General features: G+C 35.7%; 1 protein-coding gene across 1 annotated transcript in view; it reads right to left on the bottom strand.

Moving 5' to 3' along the window:
• The window catches only part of STT3B (STT3 oligosaccharyltransferase complex catalytic subunit B), a 60,097-nt gene that overhangs the window by 25,090 nt on the left and 11,128 nt on the right, over positions 1-23,879 (bottom strand). The window contains exons 2-5 of the mRNA XM_088150857.1: positions 19,990-20,098; positions 8,995-9,282; positions 8,606-8,671; positions 6,783-6,882 (exon numbers count right to left, since the gene is read on the bottom strand). Of these exons, the coding sequence (XP_088006983.1) occupies positions 6,783-6,882; positions 8,606-8,671; positions 8,995-9,282; positions 19,990-20,098 (563 nt within the window). The remainder of the gene's footprint in view (positions 1-6,782; positions 6,883-8,605; positions 8,672-8,994; positions 9,283-19,989; positions 20,099-23,879) is intronic.

The following is a 23,879-nucleotide window of genomic DNA, read 5'->3' as shown; positions in this document are numbered from 1 at the left end:
TGGGTTACTTACAGGACCATCTCTCCCTGATGGTATCTACCCATCCTGTTAGATCTGGCAGGAGAGGCATGCTCTGGATCCCATCTTGAGGTAGTGTCATATGGCAGGACTCAGGAAGAGAGCCTTTTCTCTTGTGCTGCCTGCCCTCTAGAATATCATCCCATAGATATCAGACTCGCCCCAACCCTGATGACTTTTCGCAAGGTCTTTTGTCATCAAGCCTGGGGCCCTGATAGTGTTTCTTGATTGTATCGACTGGGGATAGTTCTTAGTGTTGTTGCTTGGTTACTATTTTATGTTATTTATAATTTTGCTTAATGTTTTTATTCTGTTTTTAATTGTTAACCATGTACTTGAGATTGGCAGCCAAATAAATGTAAATAAATATATAAACCACTTCGAGCATTCGTTCTTGTTCTATAGGTCTCTGTGGATGAATCAACTTAAAGCATTTTTCATGAATTCAGTTGGCAAGTTGGCTGTCAATCCAAATCTCAACACAGAGTGGTTTTAACATAAGAGGCGGTGACAAATCCCCCAGTTTCAGACCATCTTCCTCACACATTGTGCAAAGACTAAGTCAACCATATAACCTGCTTCAAGTGTTGGACCAGTAACATCAAAGCAACCTGATTTGCAATGGCAGCCATGAAGTCTTGAGCCAGTACTGACAATATGACCTACAGGTTAATGTTTTCAAAGGCCATTATCTGGGTTTTCTGAGACAATCTCCAGTAGCCTTACTAATGAGGTTGCTGGCCAGCAGAGTGGGTAATACATCAACAACCTTCTTGTTCTGACTCTATGACTGAGTACCAGATGAAACTGATCAAAGTCTTTAACAGACCATAAAAGTCTTAATAAAAGTGAGGATGTTAGAATTCCAATAGACAAATGCTGTAACTTCCTTCTCCTCCATTCATCCCACTACATTCAGGACTGAGTAAGGCAAATCAGGTTGATCTGGTCATTTATAATTAAGTAATGGGTGGTAAATGTTTGGGCAGACCTAGCATTAACATCATTCCCAGGCTGAGGGCTGGCTGAAGGATAACAAAGATTTCCATAGCTAACATCATTATGATCCAAAATATCCCAGGAACTAATATATAGCAGCAAATACACCTACTTTTACCTAATTTCCAGTTTGAATAATGAGAATTATTTACATCTTAATGTAAAGTTTGATACAGTTTTGCAATTCAAGAAAGTAACTGCAACACTGCCATCCTGTGGTACATAACAGTAACAAGTTTCTATAACTATTTGGGCTCTTCTGTTATGCATTTTAGTAATTTCAAAAGTCCAAAGAATTTGCTCCCATTTCCAACATTAAACTTTGACTTTTAGTCAAATGTATCAGTGTTTGCTCATATTAAAATGCTAATATATTTCTTATTTCTCTAAAGTAAGTTGTAACCCATTTCATCCTATTTCCTAAATACTTCAAAATTCCTTCCAATACTTATTTTTTACATGGTTCATTAGAAGCTATCCATCATTTAAAAGAAATGATTAGTGCTTCCTGTTAGAAAGGATAGAACAAAACCTAACTTTAAAATCTGGAAAGTAAAGCAGACCTGGAATGTTTAATCACTGATCCTACTGTTACTTTTCTAGTTTCCTCATAAACTTTTTATAAGCATCCTATCTTTCTAATATATGAATTTTGAGAAATTTCCTCTATGTGTTTTTGTTTTCATTACTGAGCTCGTTTTAAAACTCCTTTTCAAACTGCTTTTTCTACTTAGCCAAAAAATTTGTTTGACTCATACTAGAGAAAAAGTATCAAGTGAGGAATCAGTTTCCCTGGGGTCTCTGTGAATTTTTCTATGAAATGAGATTTTAATAAGGATGGAGAGAAATGTATTCGCTTCATACGTTAATGTGACATTTCCAAATGTGTACTTCTTAGAACTACAGGTAGTCCTCAACTTATGACCAGTTGTTCAACAACCGTTCAAAGTTACGACAGCCTTGGAAATGGTGATTAATGGCCCATAAGGCACTTCTGGCCATCATAAAACGTTGCTCCCCTCCCGTGGTCATGTGACTGCATTTCAGGGACTTGGCAACCAGTTCACATTTATGACCGGTTTGCCAAGTGCCCTGTGATCATGTGATCACCATTTGCAATCTTCTCTGCCAGCTTTCCCAGAAAGCCAATGGGGAAGCCAGCAGGGAAGGCTGCAAACAGAGGGGACAATGGGGACATGAAATCCTTCTGTGGTCTGCAGATCCTTCTGTGGTCAAATCTTCAGAGTTTGAGCTCCATTCTTCCAGCCCCACAAAGGATCTCCCCTAAATGCATGGAGGGGAGGGGAAACCCTTCAGCGGGCTGCAGGAACAGAGTTCAAACCCTGAAGATTTCAGCTCCATTCCTGCAGCCACATGAAGGATTTACATCTGTGCACAGAGGGGAAGGGAAACCCTTCGGTGAGCTGCAGGAAAGTTTCAGAGTGAAAAGGCTGCCTGCTGGAAGGATTTCAGCTCTGCACACAGCTGAAATTCTTCAGCAGGCAGCCCTTTCCATCTCCTTAACAACCCAGGAGATCACTTAACGATCGCAACTGGGAGTGCCTGGATTGCGGTTGTTGAGTGAAGCAGTCACGTGGGCATCTCGCTTAATAACCACTTTGCTCAATGATGAAGATTCCAGTCCCAATTGTGGTTGTTAAGCAAAGACTACCTTTACACATAATAGAAATGCAATTTTCTTTCAATAGTTGTACTTTTTTCAACATTTATGATATAGTTTTCCAAATAAATACTAATGGAAAAATTGATAGGTTATGCATATTAATGAAAACAAAAATACATAGAGAAAATTTCTCAAAATTCATATATTAGAAAAGATAGGATGCTTATAAGAAGTTTATCTGGAAGTATAAATAATTGTTCATGCTGAATTTTGTTCTAAAATGTCACAAACTGATCCCAAACAATATCAGAAAAATTAAAAACTGAGCAACCACAACACATCTGTCTTCTTAGGCATTTAACTGCATAAATTCCCATTGTGGTAACTCATTTAAGAAAAAATGTTAAAACCGTTTAAATTATGTTTTGATGCATTCAAAAAATACTTTTGCTTAGAATGCACAATTAATCATAAAGATAGTTGACTGAATTGCAAAAATGAGCAGTGGGTCTCAGACTTAATAATTGAAGTTTTACACAATTTTAAACGTGCAAAAAGCATTTTCTGACTTACAAGTTTTAGTTAAAAATAATAAGAATTCTGCAGTATAAAATTTTGTATAATTAGCACTGTGGTTCCAAACCTTGGGTCACCAAATACTGGAGTATAACTGACAATGCCTCTATTTATCTATGATTTTCCACAGTCCACAAGGAGGCATGAAGCATTTTAGCTTAAATTTGTTCTGTCTACTTAACTGGCCTCTCAGTATTGAGACCAGTGAACATTACTGTCTTAGTACTTTCCTGAGAGACTCCTAGTTAAAGTGTGGGGAGTGGTGGACTCCCTAGCAAGAGGCTAGAAGGGAAGCAAGGTTTGACAGATGGTTATAGTGGTGGGTTTAGCTATACATCAAAACATTTACAGTTTGTTTAGAGGGGTCCTGGTCTAATACTTTCTGTAGTGATCCTGGTATTGCTAGATAAAATGGTAGACCATGATCTTTCTATCCCTTTCTCTAGTGAAAATATCTCAGAGAGTGTAGTAGACCAGGATCTCTCTTAAGCATTTGTGGAGGTCTTGATCTATCTGCTCTGGAAATATTAGTACATCCAATCCTTGTTATCTGTTTCTGCAGATTTACTTATATGCTTCTATAAAAGCGTAACTCATTTTTCATCAAACGCAGTCTCAATGTGGCTATATGCGGCCATGCGCCATAGGGTAAAAAGTCTGAGAGCTACAACAAGGAAAACCACATTCTTGTTCTTGCAGTGTTTGTATTAATAAATCTCCACATGGTTCTGATAGTAGATCACAAGTTCTCACACTTCAATAACCATTGTTTCCATTTCCACATGGGTTTTTAAGAATGTAACCTGCATAGATAATGAGGATTGAGTGTACCAAAATTATCATCTTGACAACGTATTGGGGTAGTGAGAATATATAAAGACAAGCTAAAAATCAAGAAAATGGAGTGTTCTCCTGAAGTTTTTTTTTAATCTGTTCAATCGTGTCCAATTCTCAGAGACTGCCTGGACAAGTCCCTGCAGTTTTCTTGGCAAGGTTTTTCAGAAGTGGTTTGCTATTGCCTCCTTCCTACAGCTGAGGGAAAGTGACTGGCCCCAGCTGGCTTTGGGCCTAGGTAGGAGTCTCCCGGTTTCTAGTCTGATGCCTTAACCACTACAGCAAACTGGCTCTCTTCTGCTGAGCTACACATTGATAAATTCTAGTATGAGTTTTATTTCCTTTAACTACAACTTTCAAAATATTTTAAAAATTAAACCACAAAGAAGTAGGTGAAAATTATAATTCCATCACAACATATATGCATTTAATAGTATCTACTATTTGATTGGCAATACTATTTCACTGTAATTAGGGCCTCCTGTCTTACCATCTTTTCCCCAGCCCTATCTCTACTCAAATTTTACCTATCTTCCTGTTTACAGTGCATTCCATCTGTTCACCCCATTTTGAACCTGTTTCCTTTTTGGCTGTTTGTTCTGTATGGGGAGAAGGGCATGTTTACAAATATTTGTGCTTCTATGTGTAGAGAGTGTGCATGCTCATATATGTAGATGAGAGATTAGTTTGTAAATGGAGTATCATTTTATAGTCAATTAATTTTAATCAGAAGTTAATGTTTTAATAACTTAATGTTTATTTGGTTCTGATTTTCCTTTTTTTTGGAGCAAATTTGTTAGGAGACAAACACAAACACACACAATGTGATATAAACACACATCTATGGAGCGTGCAGGTGGGAAAATTCCAGGAACAGTTTCATCTGAGCTGGCCATCTTAGGTTGATAAGGCATGGAAGCTGGGCAGTCTACAGAACTTTTGTGTTAACTTTTTTCATATGCTTTGCAGGGGTATATTCATCTTAAATTCCCAATCATGTTCCATTAGGTTAAATACAGTATCAACAATGACATGAATAAATTCCAAAGAAGATAAAAAGATTATCTAATCAATCAATCACTGATTCTAGCAAGATAAAGGGTAGAACCTCCTGGTTTCAATAACATAACACATTGTATCAGTTACTATTTTTTCTGTTTCATTTAAAAGAATTTGAAGATGACTGTTATATTGAGAAAAAACAACTTCAGCTAAGGAGTACAGAATGACAAATAATTGTATTATTATACCTTTTAATATGGAAATTCGCATGATACTACTATCTTACTAGAAAGTATATTTCATTACTAGCTGATAATTCTGAGCTGAGAAATTCTCTCAACAAGAGGAGCCCTGACAGAGTATTCCGCAGGATGGCATATGTCTCTTTAGGAATCCAGAACTTTGGCTACATACCATTAAGAAAACTTGAACAAGCAGTAGAAATAATTGTTTGGATGTACCAGAAAGACACAACCTGAAGTTTGGATGGCATAGTTTCTTATGGTACAATAAAGTTAAAGTAGATTTTAAAAATCATTAAGTTAGGAATGTCACACTAAGAATATAGAACACATATAGCCCCAGGCAGTGCCCGAAAATACCCTTATTGGTTTCAGCACAAGATGCATTTTATAGAAAAGAATCAGCGGGCAAAGAGAAATGGTTAAAATATCAAGATTTGTTAGTACAGGAACATGGAGAACTTAAGATGAAGTCGAGAGTACAGTTGACTGCAGAGGGACTTAGTTTTCAATGGTTTTCATATGCACAATTCAGAGATTTAATATAGATAAAAAGGTAACTGGGATAGAACAATGTAAGACGGAATTGCAATTGAATTATGTACAAATGATGAACATATGATTTCTAAAATATATAAACTTTTGTTGAAATTTGAAATGGAAGAAGAACAAGTTAAAGAGTACATGATAAAATGGGCTAAGAATTTTGGTTATAATATATAGATGGACCAATGGGAGAGAATATGCTAAAAGAACTGAAATTCTCATTGTGTTATAATTTATGAGAGAACTTCTATAACATGATGTACCACTGTTGTATGTCACCAGAGAAATTATCTAAGATGTACAAATGTACTTTTAATCAATGTTGGAAATGTGAAAAGCACAAGGGAATTTTATCATGCATGGTGTCTTGAGAAAAAGCAAAAAAATATTAGTTACAAATACATATGATACAAAGAATTTTAAAAATTAATATTCAGATGAAACCAGAGGTTTTTTTAATTGGGACTTATGAAAAGCCAATTAGAAAAGACTTATGGAAGATTGATTTTGTATATGGTAACAGCAGCGAGGTTATTATATGCACAAAGATGGAAAAATACTGAAATACCCATAATGAAGGAGTGGATTGTGAAGATGGCAGAATTTGCAGAAATGGCAAAATTGACCTGTTTGATCAGGGATAAAACAACAAGTACTTTTACAAAAGACTGGAAACCCTTTATGGACTTTTTGCTTAAAACGGAAAAAAACTGAGTTAGTGATTTTTGGATTTTCTGGTTAGAAAGGGTTGAATATGGGAAGAAGGGAATTATATAATGTAACCTTAAAGAGAGAGGAAAGGCAATCAAAATTTCTGTTCCATGACTAATATACTGAACTGAACTCTTTCAAATGACTGAAATCATAGTCATTTGAAAGAGTAGTTAAACTGAAATTGAAAAATCACTTTTCATCCAATATTATCAAATTAAAATACTCACCTATATAGACCCTCCTGCTGTATCTCTGCATCAACAGTAACACAAATACATGCAGTGGAATGAGGTTGATGATGAAAACATAACCACCCCATGCAGAAACCTGTGAAAAATAATACAGTAAGCATTAAGATTTAGTACATGTTTACAATGCTATCTTGAACATGAGTCACTGAAAATTGAGTATTCAAGTTATATATAGTGAAAAGATATTTTGAGCCACAAGAAAAACTTGTAAATTGGAGGTACTTCAGGCAGAAAACAGATTAAGTAATATATAAAATAGGTTAGCACAGAAGTATTACATAAAATGATATATTTCAGTCTTCTGACACAATTTGTAATCTGTTCAGTGTGCAGTTTACAGCACTCTAATTTAATTAATACTGGCTCATAAATAATTTCCAATGTGACTATATCTTATGTTTATATCTTAGGTTTATGTTTCCAAAATGTTCTGGAATAAAATCTACCATTTTATTGTATTGCCAATTTTTTTTAAGACACTGACAGTATAATTACTACATAACACAGAGAGTTGGGACAGCATGACTAGCTTGACTAAACAGATACCATTTCAGACCCAGAAGCAACTCCAATTCTTCATTCCAGCTGTTCATTATAAGTTTGCAACTTTAAGTAATGGTGTCCAGATCTACTTGCTTTCCTTTTATTTCCATTTTATTGGGGGGTTTTTTGGTGAAACTATATATTTATAAGCATCTCTCATGCTAGAATACCAATGATCTCTTGCAATTGGAATAAATCTTCCTGGCAAAGCAACTTTTAAGAAAAAATAAAGGACAATGTTTATTCAATTCAATTAGCATTTTTATTAAAATAAGTTATTGAAACAATGATAATTTGCTTATTTCAAATACCTTTACTGTATAATCAGTAAAATAATTCAACAGCAGCATGAATAGCAATTACTGTGGCAAAGTACTTTAGATAGTTAAAAAATTTCTAGGGTTATAATTGGACTTCACTGAAGAAACATTTTTGTTTTTACTGTATGTCAATAGTGTATGTTGCAATATTTCTATAATATAGAACAGTATGACTTTAACACTGCTTTATGAAACAACACAGGGGAAAAGAACGGAAATCTATCTCCTTTCAATGATTCAAATAAAATGTAATTAATAAATCAAAGGGCATGAAGGTGGATAAATACCAAGAATGTCTTACAGTTATTATCAATTCCTTGTTGACCCTTGTTTAATAACTCTCTAAAACTCATGAAGAAAATCAGCTGCTGTGGGCAAGGTCATCTCACTGTGGGTCAACCCCACCACAGAGACCTGTCACTAATTAATTTGCAGAGACTTGCTTTAAAAACTCATGAACTCACATTGTCTGCTGAGGATGCTAACTCAGGAATACAAGAACAGCCATAACAGCATACTATAAAAGCATCCCAGTTTTCTAAACTGAAGTTGTATTTCAGTAGAACAGTTGTGGCCATCTGTGCTGCCTTTAGTCTATTTTGAAAATACCTTCGCCCTCCACAAAGCCAGGTGGCTAAGAGGAAGAGAGAACAGTAGTATTGCTCACTTTTTTTAGCCTGCCCACAACCATCATGCAGCTTCTAATTCACATTACCTCTGAAAGAATAAGAGACTTAAAGGAAAAGAATATTAATCTCTGTATTAGATAGGCTTTCTAACCTATCATAAGAAGAGTGTGAAGCATTTAGTTCAGATTAAATGAAATCTGAATTTTTAACAAGTTTAAAATACTTGTATTAATATTTAATGTATTCATAAAAGCAGTGCAATAAAGAATGTGACCATTTGCACATTCCCATTTTACCAAATGCTTACCATGTAGAAGTAGGATAGACAGCAGCAAATGGTCCAGAAGACAGATCCAGTTTTCACTGATTTCACCTAAGAAAGTTGTCTGAGTTTTAATTATAGCAGAAAAGACAAAAATTATACAAATATAAAATATTCTATTTGAATGTTTTTTTTCAGAATTTACCTTTTTTTTTTCTAGATGAGAAAAAGACTTTATAAAATAGCTGATCCTTGAAATGCATACAGGAGAAAATGTTTGAACTGTATCTTGAAGACCATGTAATTTATTTTGAAAAGAAAAGCAAATGCTAGAAGAAAAGCTGTATTAACTATATTTCTATGACTGTTAGAAAAAAATAGGAACTTATTGTGCACATTCAGATTTTAAGCAGAATTTATACAATAGTACTTACCCACAAGTAATATGTGAACTGCAGTGCAAATATAGCTATCCCTTCATTGTCAAAAGATCCTGCAACTGATCGTGATATGTAACCAGGTACAATAGCAATAAAACAGGCAGCTAGAAGCCCTGCTCCCTGGTTCCACAGTTCTCTGGTAAGCAGGAAAGTAGAAATTGATGTAAGGCCGCTAAAAACTGGTGCAAGGAACACACATACATCTCTTATGTGGACAGTTATATTAAGCATATTTAAAATCCAATGTATAAGGCCAGCTGTCACCATCAGTCCTGGGTATACCTAGGAAAGGAGAGAAAAAAACAATTAACTAATATGAATTGACATTATAAAAACATGAAACTTCTTCAAATAGTAATCCAGGCAGAAGAGTTATTTCAGCAACCCAAGTAAAATTAAAATCAAACATCTTGTTCAACATTGTAGCAAAATAATCTTCATATCAAAAAGCAAGACACCAATGCTAAAAAAGCTACATCATTCTCAATGTCAAGAACATAGTGCATGTTAACGTTATATCTAGATAAAAAAAATCTGTCCACTGAGAAGATTTTTTCTACAATTTCTTCCATAGATATATTTAGAAGTTCAAATGGGAATAAGCAGATGTGCAAACTGGATAAAGGCATACAGAAAATGTGAAACTTAGCTGACTGAAGGAAGCAGCAGCAATGAGAAGAGGAGAAGGTGAAAATTATTGACAAATAGGATCATCCTCTGTTCTGGGAGAGATAGCTCTATGAGGACAAGTAATTTATATAATACTTAAGTTGCAGTACATGTCTGCAACTCCTCAAACAAAATGTTCTTTTTTTCTGGGAGCAAGCAGCACAGCCTAAATATTTTACAGATATAAACTGAATTGAACTGAATAAAGACTTAAAAAATGAAAAAAATGGCATTGGTTTCCAGAAGGCTTTTTCAAGTATCCCTAAACTACAATGAAACATAATTGTATCATGAAATATTAGTGAAACTTCTTGCTAAAACTGACGGAGTTATACTGTGTGATACAGTAATTCAATTAAGAAGATAAAATCAGCAGAACGAATGACTGACTTTATTAACCATTTTATTAAATATGAAGTACATTGCATTGACTTGTATTTTATAAATCTACTCAATCAGCACTTGTAGATTGAAAAACAGTTACCAGGTTTCAGGAACATATCTATATGAGTTAGATTCCATGTTACAGACTTCTGCATTTCTTTACAATTATATTTCATTAGAGCTCTATCATAACAAACAGGAAAGGTAAATGTTTGTAGTCAGTGTATAAAATCTCTTGAATTTTGTCAACTAACTATTCTTTAGAAACCACTGTATTCTTCTTTTAAAGGGGGACACAGTTCTGTAGTGGAGAGAGTTAATTTCAGTAATTATAAAATCTAAAATGGAGGAGAAAAAAAAACCAAAACAAAACCCAGCCATCATAACTAAGAAAACTGCAGAGTAATTGCACAAAGGAAATTATTCATGTTGCACTGTTGGCTGACGAATTAGATATAACCATAACACTGAAGATGTAGCCATTACTCTCGGATATCTTGAAAGTAGGAAGTAGACAGAAGTCATGCTGTTGTTTTATTTAAAGCTTTATTCACAAAGTTCTTGAAAAGTTACATCTGAAATTTTGTCAATACTGAGTGCCTTGCAGTTACATTTTAACAAGCTGTTAGTCATATAATGATATGTGTTATGAAATATACATCTGGTGATGTTCAAGCTTTGATATAGAAAAAAATGTAACCAAAACATTTTGTTCCTTCAACTAAATCACCAAGTCATTTGTTCACAGTTCATACAACTGAAACAATACATAAAGGAATAATTTTACTTAGATGAGTAATTGTAAATATCTTTTTAAGAAAGTATACTGTTCATTTTTTAAAAAATACCTGTTTGTACTGTTTCTTTTTTTCCTAAAATTGCTCTAGGTTAGTTTTCCCTTTTTTATGCTGAGGGCCTGGGAGGAGTGAGTCAGGCTAATTTAGCCAGCTGTGGATGTTGTTATGCCCATCAAGGAGCTGGGTGTGGCCAAATGGCTCCCTCACCTGTATCCACATCTTGGTGTAGATACAGGTGAGGGAGGTCTATGCCAGTCAGTCAGCCTCTCTCAGCAGGCTGGCAGGATTGGGTACCCCTCTGCTGGATTTCCTAATAACTCACATCCTTTTGCGGGGAGGGGGAGAAAATAAACTGATTTTGGCTTTGGGAAGAGGGGGCTGCTTCTGCCTGGCAGCAGCTGTGCCAATCAGGTGGTTTCAGTGTTGCCTCTTTCAAATGCATAAGGGTGCTTTAAATCATGTTCCTCTTGTCCCTCACATGGAGTGGACATTTGCATTTAGATATAGTTTTATCCTTAAGACAAAGAACAAACAGATTACGTACTTGTTTAACTATTGTTCTTTGAGTGGTTACCTATGTATATGTATTATGTGCCTATTTAGAGCCTAAGCACATCTCCTATGTGTATAGACAAGTTCTCCGCAGTTCCTAACCACTATAGAAACCAAAGCACCAAAAATCCAGATACCAGAAGAGGGAATAGATGGAGGAGGCCATATGAATGCAGAGAAGATGATGCAAAATACCTTTGTTATTGACAAGCAACTATTTGTGGGTTGTGAATCACATATACATATGATCATTTACCAAGGCAGAGGCAAGTACCTAATTTAATTCAAGATGGAGGAAGAGTACAGCATGTCCAAATGTAGAATGGTTAGATCTTGGCAAGAGTCTGAACAAGTTAATGGTGTGGAGCATGTTACTCATTTGCAGAGGTCTATCAATGGCATCTTCAAAGCCTTACAGTTAAAAACTGATTGCCTTCATAGAGTCCTTTTTACTGTCCTTTAGCATGGGCTTAGAGTCTGATTATGTCCATTACCCATTGAGCAAATCTTTGCAATCAAACCCCTCTTCTTTTGGTCACTTCCAAGTACCAGATAGTTCAGAGTATCTTTGAAAAAAGGATGTCTAACTATATTAAAAACAAAGACACAGTTCTCATTCAAGTGTAACAAATATTCAGGATCAGCAGAGACAGTAACAGAGAGAATGATATAGCTGGAAACCTGAAGCTGAACCTCTGAAAGGAATGTGAAGTCAGGTTAAACAATGATTATCACAGTGGAACTGCAAATATGGTTGATATACAAAATTCTACTGTTTCCCTAGCTGAGACAATAGCTACGACAAAATATCTTGTTGGCAATTAATGTTAGATCTACTGTGAGCAAGACTCAAAAGCTCTAGAGAAAAAAGGCTGCCAATACAAACGATATGCTACAATCTGATAGAAACAGATTTATTTATTTATTTATTTATTTGATTTTAAAATAACAGAAAAAGAAAAAAAAGGGAACAAAACACAAAAATACACACATTGCCAAATAAAAATACTGACAGAAGCAGTTTGACATGAGTACTGGTATTATACAATTCATTTTTCTAAAAACTTGCCTTGCAAAGGAAGACAGAAAATGATACAACTGACCGTCGTATGATGGAATTCTAAGACCACTAATGAGCCTTCATACAAATAAGTAAATAAATAAACAAACTTCAAAACCTACAATTCAAGATCCTAAAAAACCCCCTGAAAAACCAATTACAAACAGCAGGTAATTAGATAAAAATTATTGTAGCTACAAACATTGAAAAAAAGAGCCAATTTAATCACATTAGCTTTTTATACTGATGGCCAGAAAGAAGACACAAGAACTGACTATTTTGTTCAAGAAGAGGGGCCTCACAGGAAGCAAGCTGTGAACTACACTAATAAAAGATTTCAGTGGTAGATATAATCCTGATATATTGGTAACCTGCAATGAGACCTGCACGATAGCTCCAAGAGTCTCACGAACTATTATTGCTTTGGTTGCCAAAAAGCAATCAGAAGGCATGTAGATGCAGTTGATTGTGGTCCTTGGAAGATCTTTGTTATGAGAGGGCGTGGATAAAGTAGAGGCTCAAGAAATGCATCTTGTCTGGAATGATAAACCTCCGCCTACTTTACTGCACTTTTTGAGATACAAGTAGTCCTTGACTTACGACCATTTGTTAAACGACCGTTCAAAGTTCTGACAGCACTGAAAAAAGTGACTTACAACAGGTCCTTGTAGTTACAACCACTGCAGAGTCCCCGTGGTCACATGATCAAAATTTGGGTGCCTGCCAACCAGTATGTATTACATGACTGTTGCAGTGTCCCAGGGTCATGTGATTGCCATTTGTGATCTTCCCAGGTGGCTTCCAACAAGCAAAGTCAATGGGAGAAGCCAAATTCACTTAACAACCATGTGGTTTGCTTAATGACCACAGTGATTCGCTTAATAAATGCAGCAAAAAAGGTTGTAAAATTGGGCATGACTCACTTAATGACCACACTCCTTAGTGATGGAAGTTCTGGTCCCAATTGTGGTCGTAAGTTGAGGACTACCTGTATTAAGCATTAGTTTTCAGTAAACAGTTGTGGTACAGTTTCTCCTAGATTAGAAAAAAGGTGTGATGCTATTGTCCAGAGAAACATCTACTTGTAACAGGAGTCCTGGTAGCAACTAAAGTAATTTCTTTTAGAAAAGCAATTCTTTTCCAGTCCCATCAATCCCATTAATTGTACTGTAACATGTTAGACACATATTCAGAGACTGAGACAAAAAAAACACAGCTTCCTTGCATGCATGTACTTGTGCCTGTGTGTGTGCATATACACCCCCTCCCTCTGTATTATCTAATATGATTTGCATAAGAGTTCTTGAATACTGGTTCAACGGCAGTAGTCATAAAAACTGTCAGAATCCAAGTACTTTCTGTGGTTATCTACTCTAACCTAGACCAATGTTTGTGGATTTTGGATTTATGCAGTGTATCCCATCTGTCAATAATGCATCAGTGGTTACCACAGGTAGTCCTTGCTTACCAACCATTTGTTCAGCGACTGTTCAAAATTACAACAGTGCTGAATATGGAGACTTATGACCAGTTCTTGAAGTTGTGGCTGTCACAGCATCCACGCAGTTGTGATTTGGGTGCTTGGCAACTGGTGCACATTTACGATGGTTGCAGTGTCTCACGATCACCATTTGCAACCTTCACAGCCAGCTTCCGACAAGCAAAGTCAATGGGGAAGCCAGCAAGAAGTCACAAATTGCAGTCATGTGATGGTTGCATTTAACAACCTGCGGTGATTTGTTTAACAACTGCAGCCGAAACTGACAAACTGCCATGAGCGTGGTGACATGAATTTTCATTTTATGACCTGCTTAGCGATGGCGTCACCAATCCTAATTGTGGTCAATAAGTGAGGACTACCTGTACCTAACAATTGTGTCAAGAAGCAAATCAGGTCCCTTGAGATTTAGGTGATTTGTCTACCATAGTAAACACTATTTCATTTTGGGTAACATAAATGTCTATCAAGATAGCTGTTTCTGATGAGATAGAAGATAAGGCAGAGATCCCATGTTGTAAGCAAAACCGCTACACGAAAGATTCCTCTTAGACCATCTGAATAAAAAATGTTGTTGGCTGCTATCGGTCAATTTCTTAAAAGACTAGAAATTATCTACTGTGGCTTGAGAATTATAATGTTACTGAAATACTGCTGCCTGATAGAGAAGACTGGAATGGGCACAATTTCTGGCATAAGAAATAGGACAATGAATTATAATGACAACTGATTAGGCAGCTCTTTGATAAAATGTTCAGTTATGGTATCCATTATGTCACTTGTTTAGTACAGATATTCATTTAAAGTTACAATCTCCTGTATCCCAGACAAGACTCAAGCATAGAGGCATAAAGTGACTGTCCTCCTCATAATTACTGCATTACATTCTACATAGTGTTTTACTGTTATGATCTGTTCCACAGAAAATCAATATGCCTCAGCTAAGAGCACACTGATCATGCCCTGTATATCTTCAGGAAAGTGGGTGAAGGATCCAACCTCCTTCCAAGGGAAGTGTGGTGGCCAAGCAAGTTTAATGGTTAGAGTTCCTAAGGATAATGAATGGCAGAAAAGCAGTGCTGTCCCATGGTATCCTGTGTGTTTGCTGGGGCCAAGTGTCTTCAGGTACCAGATTTTTACTAGCCCATTTTTGCATTCCTGAATTTGGGGAGGAATGTTGAAAGAGAAAGCTGAATGTTACAAATATTTTTGAGCCACACAGACACCTGCAGTGTTATATTTTTAAAAAATATAACAAATTAGGAATAAAGAGTAGAAAATTAAAGAGAAACTACAACTGGAATATTATACAGCTTACAAAAATGTTCTAATTTTCAATGCTGTAAAGTTTAATACAAACGTTATTCTAGTTCAATGCTCTATTAATGAGCTTATGATAACATTACAAAAAAACAAAACAAAAAACAATCACCTTTTTTCATGTAGCACTGACAACCTCTATGGTCATAACATAATACTGAATGTTGCCTCTTATAATAGAAACTGTCAATGCAGCCTCAACCAAAGAGAAAATCGAAAAAATGCAGATATATATTTTGTGCATTCATTTGCAAATTTCACTAATGATGGTTTTTCTATAAAGAGTTCTGCCAAATGAAGCTTCAAATTTAAGTTTTCTGATTTCAAGTTATATGAGTTTTGTTTCAATATGTCACACAGTAAGTTTTTTTATTCTCCTGCTAAAGGAAATCCTTCCCAGCTGTAATATTGTTTTATTCTTTAAATCTACTTTCCTCCATGAACACAATGATCAATGAAATTATTATAAAGTCTTCTGAGCTCTAGTTTATTTTCATCCCTTCTTTCAGAATTAATGTTACATCCTCATCAAACATACTGTCAGAAAAAAATCATGGGAGTTTGGAAAGATGTTTTGATTATACTTTATGGTCATTGAATTCACATGCTTTCTTGGCTTCTTCAAAAGTGTGAGAAAAATAGTGAGATGGTCACTGTATTTTAGTGCTGTTTTGTTATACATGTTATTCTGCTGCAGCAGGGATATTACAGGTTTAAAATACCTTAGCATTTTCAGCATAATTTTTTGTGAGAAAGGAAAAGACTTGATCTATTTTCAGATGACCAATTTTTCACAAGGGTGAAGAAAGAATTATGCTCTTTGGGGCTGGTATGCATCATATGTATAGGTTCTACCTATAAAGGCTGTGGAGACCCATATCAAGAGTCTTCCATAACTTAGAGACATTTTGTGGGAATGTGCAAAGAGATTTCTGCCTTTCCTTCCCTGGAATTAGATTAACAATGTGGGCTCTGCTTGAAGGTGAAAAGTCTCAATAAAAGGCAAAAGGTTGATGGATGTTCATACCATTAAATGATGTTTCTAAAAGCTTATTGTGTAGGTAAGAAGTATCAGCATTCTTACAATAAGGAAAGTAAGAAACCATCTTCAGAGGGAAAGAGAGTATTGTCACAACTATGGGTTCTGGCAGAAAAGCCATTAAGGTAGAATTAGTTTTAGTAAATTTAACTCAATTGCTTATTTTACAGATGCTATAGCAATAAGAAAACAATTTTCTATGGTAAAAACAAAAGGTTGCACATGGCAAGAAGCTCAAGCTGACTTTTATCAGCTGGTACAGAATGAAAACAATTCATGAAGATTTCAGTGGAACTAACAGTGGGTGAAGGTTACATTAGTTGTTTCAGAAATTACTAGAAGTTGAAGGGGACCTCCCCTCCAAAACTACTCCTACACAAAATTCATTTAGCTGTAGTTTCTGGCTATCGATGTCAGCTGAAGACATAAATCTTATTTATAAGGGATAAAGGAAATGTAATGGTACTAAGACATGTATAAGCCCTTACTGTTGCTCCTTTTACAATTTCTAGGTTTTAACATACTTGGATGGACAGCTCTGAGCCACGAAGGACATTCTGAAGACTTTTGAGGGGTTATTCCTTATTCACACCAATGTAAGTAAGAGAAGAGTGAGCATTTCAAAATCAAGTCCTTAAGTCAAGCTCAATGCCTGGTAACTTCACTGACAAGTCCTGCAGTTTTCTTGGCAACACATTGAAAGTTGTTTGCCATACTTCTTTCTGAGATTTTTTACTTCCTTATCTAGCCAATTACTCTGGTAGTCTCCCATCCAAATACTAAAAAGCCCCAACTCTGCTTAGTTTTCAAGTCCAAATTCCTCCCTTTGTTCTCTATCTGTTGAGGCAAGAGAGTCTATTAAAACTGTTATTTTCTATGGAGCACGCAATCATTTCCAACAGTAGATTTAGCTCCTGAAAGTGACAATATACTATGTAGTCAAATCTATGTATTACTACTGGTCAGTTCCAACAAGAGGCAAAGTTATATCTATTTAAATTATGGTCTTTTTGTTCTTTGTCCCTCCCTTTAAACACCCATTCCTGCGATTTGATTTATTGCTTCAGTGCATCATATGGTTTCTGAAAAATACTGAGTATGAGATTAGCTAATTACCACAGCTCTGTAACATGCTACTAACAAGTCTCAGGCTAAGCCCCTAATAAATACTTTAGAATGCATGGTTCTCTGTATTAACAACTGTTAGGGACTGTAGCAGAGAAGCAGTCTGTATAAAAAAATATTCTGCAGCTGCTTCTTGTTTAGTGACCATTTGCAAATATGATGTTAATGAAAAAAAATCATTTGCTGACCAATGCATGCATTTATGATCAAATTTCACACACCTGACAACAAAAGCCTTCAGTGTGAAACTGATAAAGGCCTGGTCAGTTTCAGGCAGCAGGGGAGCAGCCAGAGGGTTCTAATCAACTAATTAAGGTCACAGAGCTGAGCCTGAAACTAATTAAGATATGGTCAGTTTCAGGCAGCAGTAGAGGGGTCAGAGGGGTCTAATCAACTAATTATGGTCACAGGGCTGAGCTTGTTAACTTGCTGTTAGCAATTTTTAGGGAAGCACTGCACTGTGGAGAAAAGCAGCTCAAGAAGAGATAGCTTGTTTAAGTAATCTCTCTGCCCTGCAAAGGGGCAAAAAAAAAAAGGTTAGGCACAGGACGCTGTACAAGAGAACTTTACCTAAATCATACGCCAGCAACCAGTGATCTTGGCAGCATCTCTCTCTTTCAGTCATGTGTACGCTTAGCTATCATTTTGCTTCTGATTTAAGGAACAGACTGCCATTGCTAAGCAAGCAGAGGGTGTAATCACCAATCCGAGTACAGAGACTGTTGCTTTGTACCGATGTTCCTCTTATCAGAAGACCCTATGGTACACAAGTTCTTGGAACCAACTGTTATTTTCACTACTGAAGCTAGAGCTTGGTACCTAATTTTGATACCTATCTTAGTCCATATCTACAAAAACGGATAATTTGTGAACTTGAAAGAGAAGTTTATTGCTTTGTCAATGCTAAATAGCCAAGTTAAGTCCAAATCAAGACTGTTGGTGTGTGTGTGTGTGTGGGGGGAATGGTCAAACCATGATCAGACCACAGCAATGGCAGATGGAGCTCTACCCAAGGATGTTATAAATAAACTCCTAAATTAGGCATTTGATATTTGGGGGGATATTTCATGGGTTCTAATAATAATACTGAAGATGGACTAGGAAGATAGAACATCAACTTAATCTGCTTCAGGATGACACCATTAATTTTGAAATGTGATTTCTCTCAAGATTATAGCCTAATTTTAAAAGCTTTTCCAGAGTCCAGGAGCAGAAAGCATACATGTAACTGCATTAAGATGACAAGATACAAATGGAAGTTTCACTTTTGCTGCTCTCACTGCAAAGATGGAACAGAATAATTCAACTTGATGGCTGCCTAGATACTGCCTTTTTCTCAGAAATACATGGGAGCTCTGTTGACAACACTACATTGTATAGTCATATGTTATAAAAAGCTCCAGAACTTAATCTCTCCAATGCCCTCTTCAGAGGGAACCAACCCACACAATCTACCTATTTGTCAGACTATACTAATTTGAGATATTTATCTGAATTCTCTCCACAAGCAATTCTCTGATATAAGAAATTAAATTAAAAACAGGATTTGTGAATATCAATTACATAATGGGAGTCTTTAAAAAGATCTGATTAAAAAGTATTTGAACCTTGGGAAGTATGTTAGTGAAACAGTGATTACTACTAATAGTACAGGTAGTCCTTGTTTAGTGACTGCAGTTTATGTGGTGATGAAAACTAATTTTAAGACCAATACTCACATTTACGACCTTCGCTGGTCTGTAGAGCAAAGCAAAGCTGAAGTAAGATAAGCACAGTCATAGTTGCATTTAGCGACCACTTCACTTAATGACTGAATTGCTGGTCCCAATTGTGGTCACTAAATGAGGACTACCTGTATATTAATGTTCAAGGTGAAAAATGGTATACTTCTTCCATTTAGTACGGTTGCCCTTTTCCACAAAGCACACAACTTTGACAGAAATGTATACTTTATTTATTTATTTAATTTATTTATTAAACTGGTTTATATATCTCAACACAAGCTACCCAGAGTGGTGTACAACAAAGCTAAAACAAATGGTGAGGGAAAAAAGCCACATTTGCCTAACTAGCCTGATCAACTAAATCAACTGTAGTATTCAGTGGGGTGATAGATGTAGCCAAATCACCCTTTCATACTGGTGTATTAGGGTCTTTGACAGTAAATAAGAAATATCTAATATTCAAGCCTTTAAATATTCGAAGTAATTTTACTATCTATATTGAAGGCATTTTTGTACTATGAACTATTTTTACACAGATCTGCTAGATAGCAACAACTCTTCTATTAGTAACAATTCAACTTGGAGGTGACAGCATAATCTTTAACATGCTTATAATAAATTTAAAATTCATTTTAAATCAATATTTGTTATGGATGAAATTTGAATACAGATCTGATTTAATAAATAAAAACTATACTGAATATCATATAAACTTCTTGACTGCAACTACAAATTAAAACAGTAAATATGACAACAGTTAAATAGAGTTCACTTTGAAGAGATTTTTGTTGAGAATTTGAATAGTTTTTTCTGATACTTACGGTTCCACCAACTATTCTTCCTAGTGGATACCATGCTCTTTCATCAAACCAGTTTAAGAATTCATAAAATCCATGTGACGCAAGATGATGTGTTGATCTGTAGTTAAACCTGGAAAAAATAGATCAAATGTAAAAAATCTATTACTTAAATTAACTCCAAGTAAATACATAATATTCAAATCCATATAATGCTATTTGGGGAACTAAATGCTTAGCATTTCCAATATTAAAATAGAATAGAGAGGGCCAGTCATTCTCTTTCAGGCCTAGGAAGCAAGCAATGGCAAACCACTTCTGAAATCTTGCCAAGAAAACTGCAGGGACTTGTCCATGCAGTTGCCAAGAGTCAACATTGACTTGAAGGCAGCCCCCTGCAAAAAATAAATTAACTTGTGTGATATCTCCCTGACTAAAACTAATTATTTAGAGAGACAGTTTGGTGTAGTGGTTAAGGCACCAGGCTAGAACTGGAAGACTGTGAGTTCTAGTCCTACCTTAGGCAGAAAGCCAACTGAGTGACCTTGGGCCAGTCACTCTCTCTCAGCCTTAGGAAGCAGACAATGGCAAACCACCTCTGAAATCTTGCCAAGAAAGCTGCAGGGATTTGTCTAGGCAGTTGCCAGGAGTTAACACTGACTTGAAGGCAAAAAGAAAAAAAAAGCCCAGGTATTTATTCTTATGACTGAATTGCTATTGATTGGCACATACATTAATCACTCTTGTATCTATCTGACCACTGATACATACCTTTTCCATAAATTTTCCATTCTAATGTTAAGAACAGCTCCAGTGTCTTTATTTTTCAGTTTTACTAAATGGGAAAAAGGATCAAATTGCTATTTGAGCAATTTTTGCTCCCAGCTCTAAAATACCTACATGTTTGGTAAGATTTATAGAAGAATCCTAATCAGCAAGGTTCATAAATGAATGTGCAACTATGTTTTGATCTTATGCATAGCTGCAAAATTGATTTTACAAGTATCGGTTTGTATGAAGATTCTTACATTCACAACACAAAGGGAATTCTATAGATAAATCTAATTCACTTTTAAATGTATGACAAATTTAGAATTACTATTTGCAATTAATTGTTCTAATATTTATGGAACTACTCACACATTTATATCATGCAGAGACTTTGAATTTTTAAAATTAAAAATAAACTTTACTTACAAATAATCAAGCTATTTACGGTGCGCTTCAAGTGATGTAGGATACTTAGATTTTAATTGCTAACTAAAAATACTATTTTGTCCAAATAAAATTACATAGTTTTCAATAAGGATACTTTTATGACACTGCATATAGAATGGATTGTATTACAGACAAATCTTCCAAACTTGATAACCCCAGTGTGATGGATTGCAACTCCTATCATTCTGAGGAAGTATGGCATGATGGGAATTATAATCCGAAACATCTGGATAAAGATATTGTATAGTTTTAAAACACAGAAGCTGCCAATTAGAAAGCAAACACATTTAGAAGGAGTAACATAGTTCTCAGTAAGGAATGACAATGATCTTAACATAATTATAATTACAAAGCAACATCAACACTATTACTGAAATTTTAGCTTACACTTGGATCAGACATAGTGTGCCACACTATGGTGTGAAACTTATTTCACAAGAAATAATGAGGTACCAAAACTAAACAAAGGAACTCTTTAATCCAAAAGCAAATCTGGATTAATCAAATTAATTAATGACAGGAAAGCATTCAAGTGGGCATTTGTAGAATATTAAAAATTATCTATCTATATCTATATGTACACACATATCTCTATCTCTCTGATGGTCCCTAACAAATAGTGGCTTGTTTTAGCCAGCGGGTTAGGAACCAGGCTACATTAGTACTCTTTTTATATAGCAGTTTGTTAATGAAGGCGATTGGCTTTCTTAAACTGAATTTAGTCAAAACTGTTTGGCATAAAAGCATCAATTGGTAAAAAATACAGCCAAACATTACTCTAAAGATAACAATAAAAAGGGAAACAATTCATTTGAAGATTTATATAGAATGGTTGAGAAATAGCTTTAAGGAATACCCAAGGGAATTCTAGCCTTTTTTCCCCTTAGGAAACCAGACATATCAAACTGCTTTTGAAAGATCTTTTTGCAGCAATGGACTCACAGAGCTAGTTAGTTCTTGAGGCATCCTTTATTAAGTATGCCAGCTCTGATATGCTGTTCGTTCACTTTACCAGTTTTGTTCTTACACTATTTATCAACCTCTATTTTCAAACAGTTCATGCTAACATTAAAGCATCTTCCAAATATTATATATATATATTTGTATAAATCCCAGTAACTTGTTTAAAAATATCTATTTTTGCTAGAAGAACAGGTGGAGATAACATGAAAATTCACATGAAAACTGTAAAAATAAAAAACAGTTTTATGACACCTGTAAATAAAAACTTCATTATGTATACAAACAACTCCCAAATTTTAATATTTTCAAGAAAAACATCAGGCTGGGGGAAAAAATACAGTTAAATACTTGGAAATTGTACCTCCAACCAACTAACTGAACTGCAGCAGAAAATTTAACAGCATCATACACATTCTCTGGAGGGATTTAACTTTCTGCCAAATTCCAAAATGATCTCAACTACAATGTTCCAGGAGCCCAACACATTGATTCTCATAAGACAGATGACAAGAAGAGACACTGCACTTATAGAACTAGTTTAATAGCCCTGCAAGTAGTTCTGCAGACAGTAAGGAACTTACATTTACAGGTAGTCCTTGGGTTACAAGGGCAATTGGGACCAGGATTGCTGTCGCTAAGAGATGCGGTCGTAAAACGTGACATCATGTGACTGCATCACTTAGCAATGGCAATCTTGGTTGCTGTGGTAACTCCAGGACCGCATGGATCATTAAGTGAGAAAAAACGGGAGTCCCAGGCAATGAGCACGGGAGTGCCAAGGACGTGTCATGCAGGGGCTATGGAGTGCAGGTGGGTCATCCAAGGCCTTGGGAGGGCCGGCAGAGGCCACGTGCAGGTCAGCAGAGGTCGCAGGTGGGGGAGGTGCTGCAGGTTGGCACATATTACAGAGTGTGGGTGGGCAGGTGCTATGGAATATGAGATCCCTAGACTTCTCAGGAGAAAAAGCAGTGGAAGCAACTTATTGAGGTGGCTTGTGACCTTCCCTACTAGCTTCCCCATTGACTTTGCTTGTGAGAAACCGGCAGGGAAGTTCACAAATGGCGATCACATGACCACGGCTCTCTGTGACATCATAATTACAAGCTGGACACCCAAATCATGATCACATGACTATGGGGGTGCTGCTATGGCCAGAACTTCAAGGACCAGTTGTAAGTCCATTTTTTCAGCACTGCCGTTAACTCTGAATGATCACTGAATGACTGAACATAAGCTGAGGACTACTTGTACAAACTGATTTACCTCTATTTCCCTATAGTTACTACAAATAATGCTGTATCCAGCTTTTTGTTATTATGAGTACATTGTGACTGAGTTTCTTATATATATGTAGCTAGCTTGAAGCAACATATCTTCAACTGTAAGGAAAAAATTCATTCAAATGATTTTTATACTACTTAGAATAAACAATAATGCCCATACTCTCCTATCTCTTTGGACCTTCATACCCCTTCTCTAGCTCTCTTGAAAGCATGTTGCTCATTATTACTGGAGGCAGAATATTTCGCTTAAATTATATATTAGCTTTTATTTTATCACCTGACTTTACCCACCTCTAATGTTAGCACTTTTCCTAGTAGGCTTTACCTCTTTTCTTCATTTAATACAATTTTAATATTTGACCATTTTAGAAAAAGATGCAGCTAGTTAAAAAAAAACCATTAAGAACCTTGTCTTACTCTCAACTATAACTAACACTTCATCACTTCCAT

This window comes from Python bivittatus, unplaced genomic scaffold, assembly GCF_059951505.1.
Source record: "Python bivittatus isolate LINGU-HERP-01145 unplaced genomic scaffold, Pbiv_v1 ctg000610_np1212, whole genome shotgun sequence".
NCBI classification, from domain to species: Eukaryota; Metazoa; Chordata; class Lepidosauria; order Squamata; family Pythonidae; genus Python; species Python bivittatus.
The sequence above is the reverse complement of the archived record's forward strand: the minus strand, read 5'-3'. Positions and strand labels throughout refer to the sequence as shown.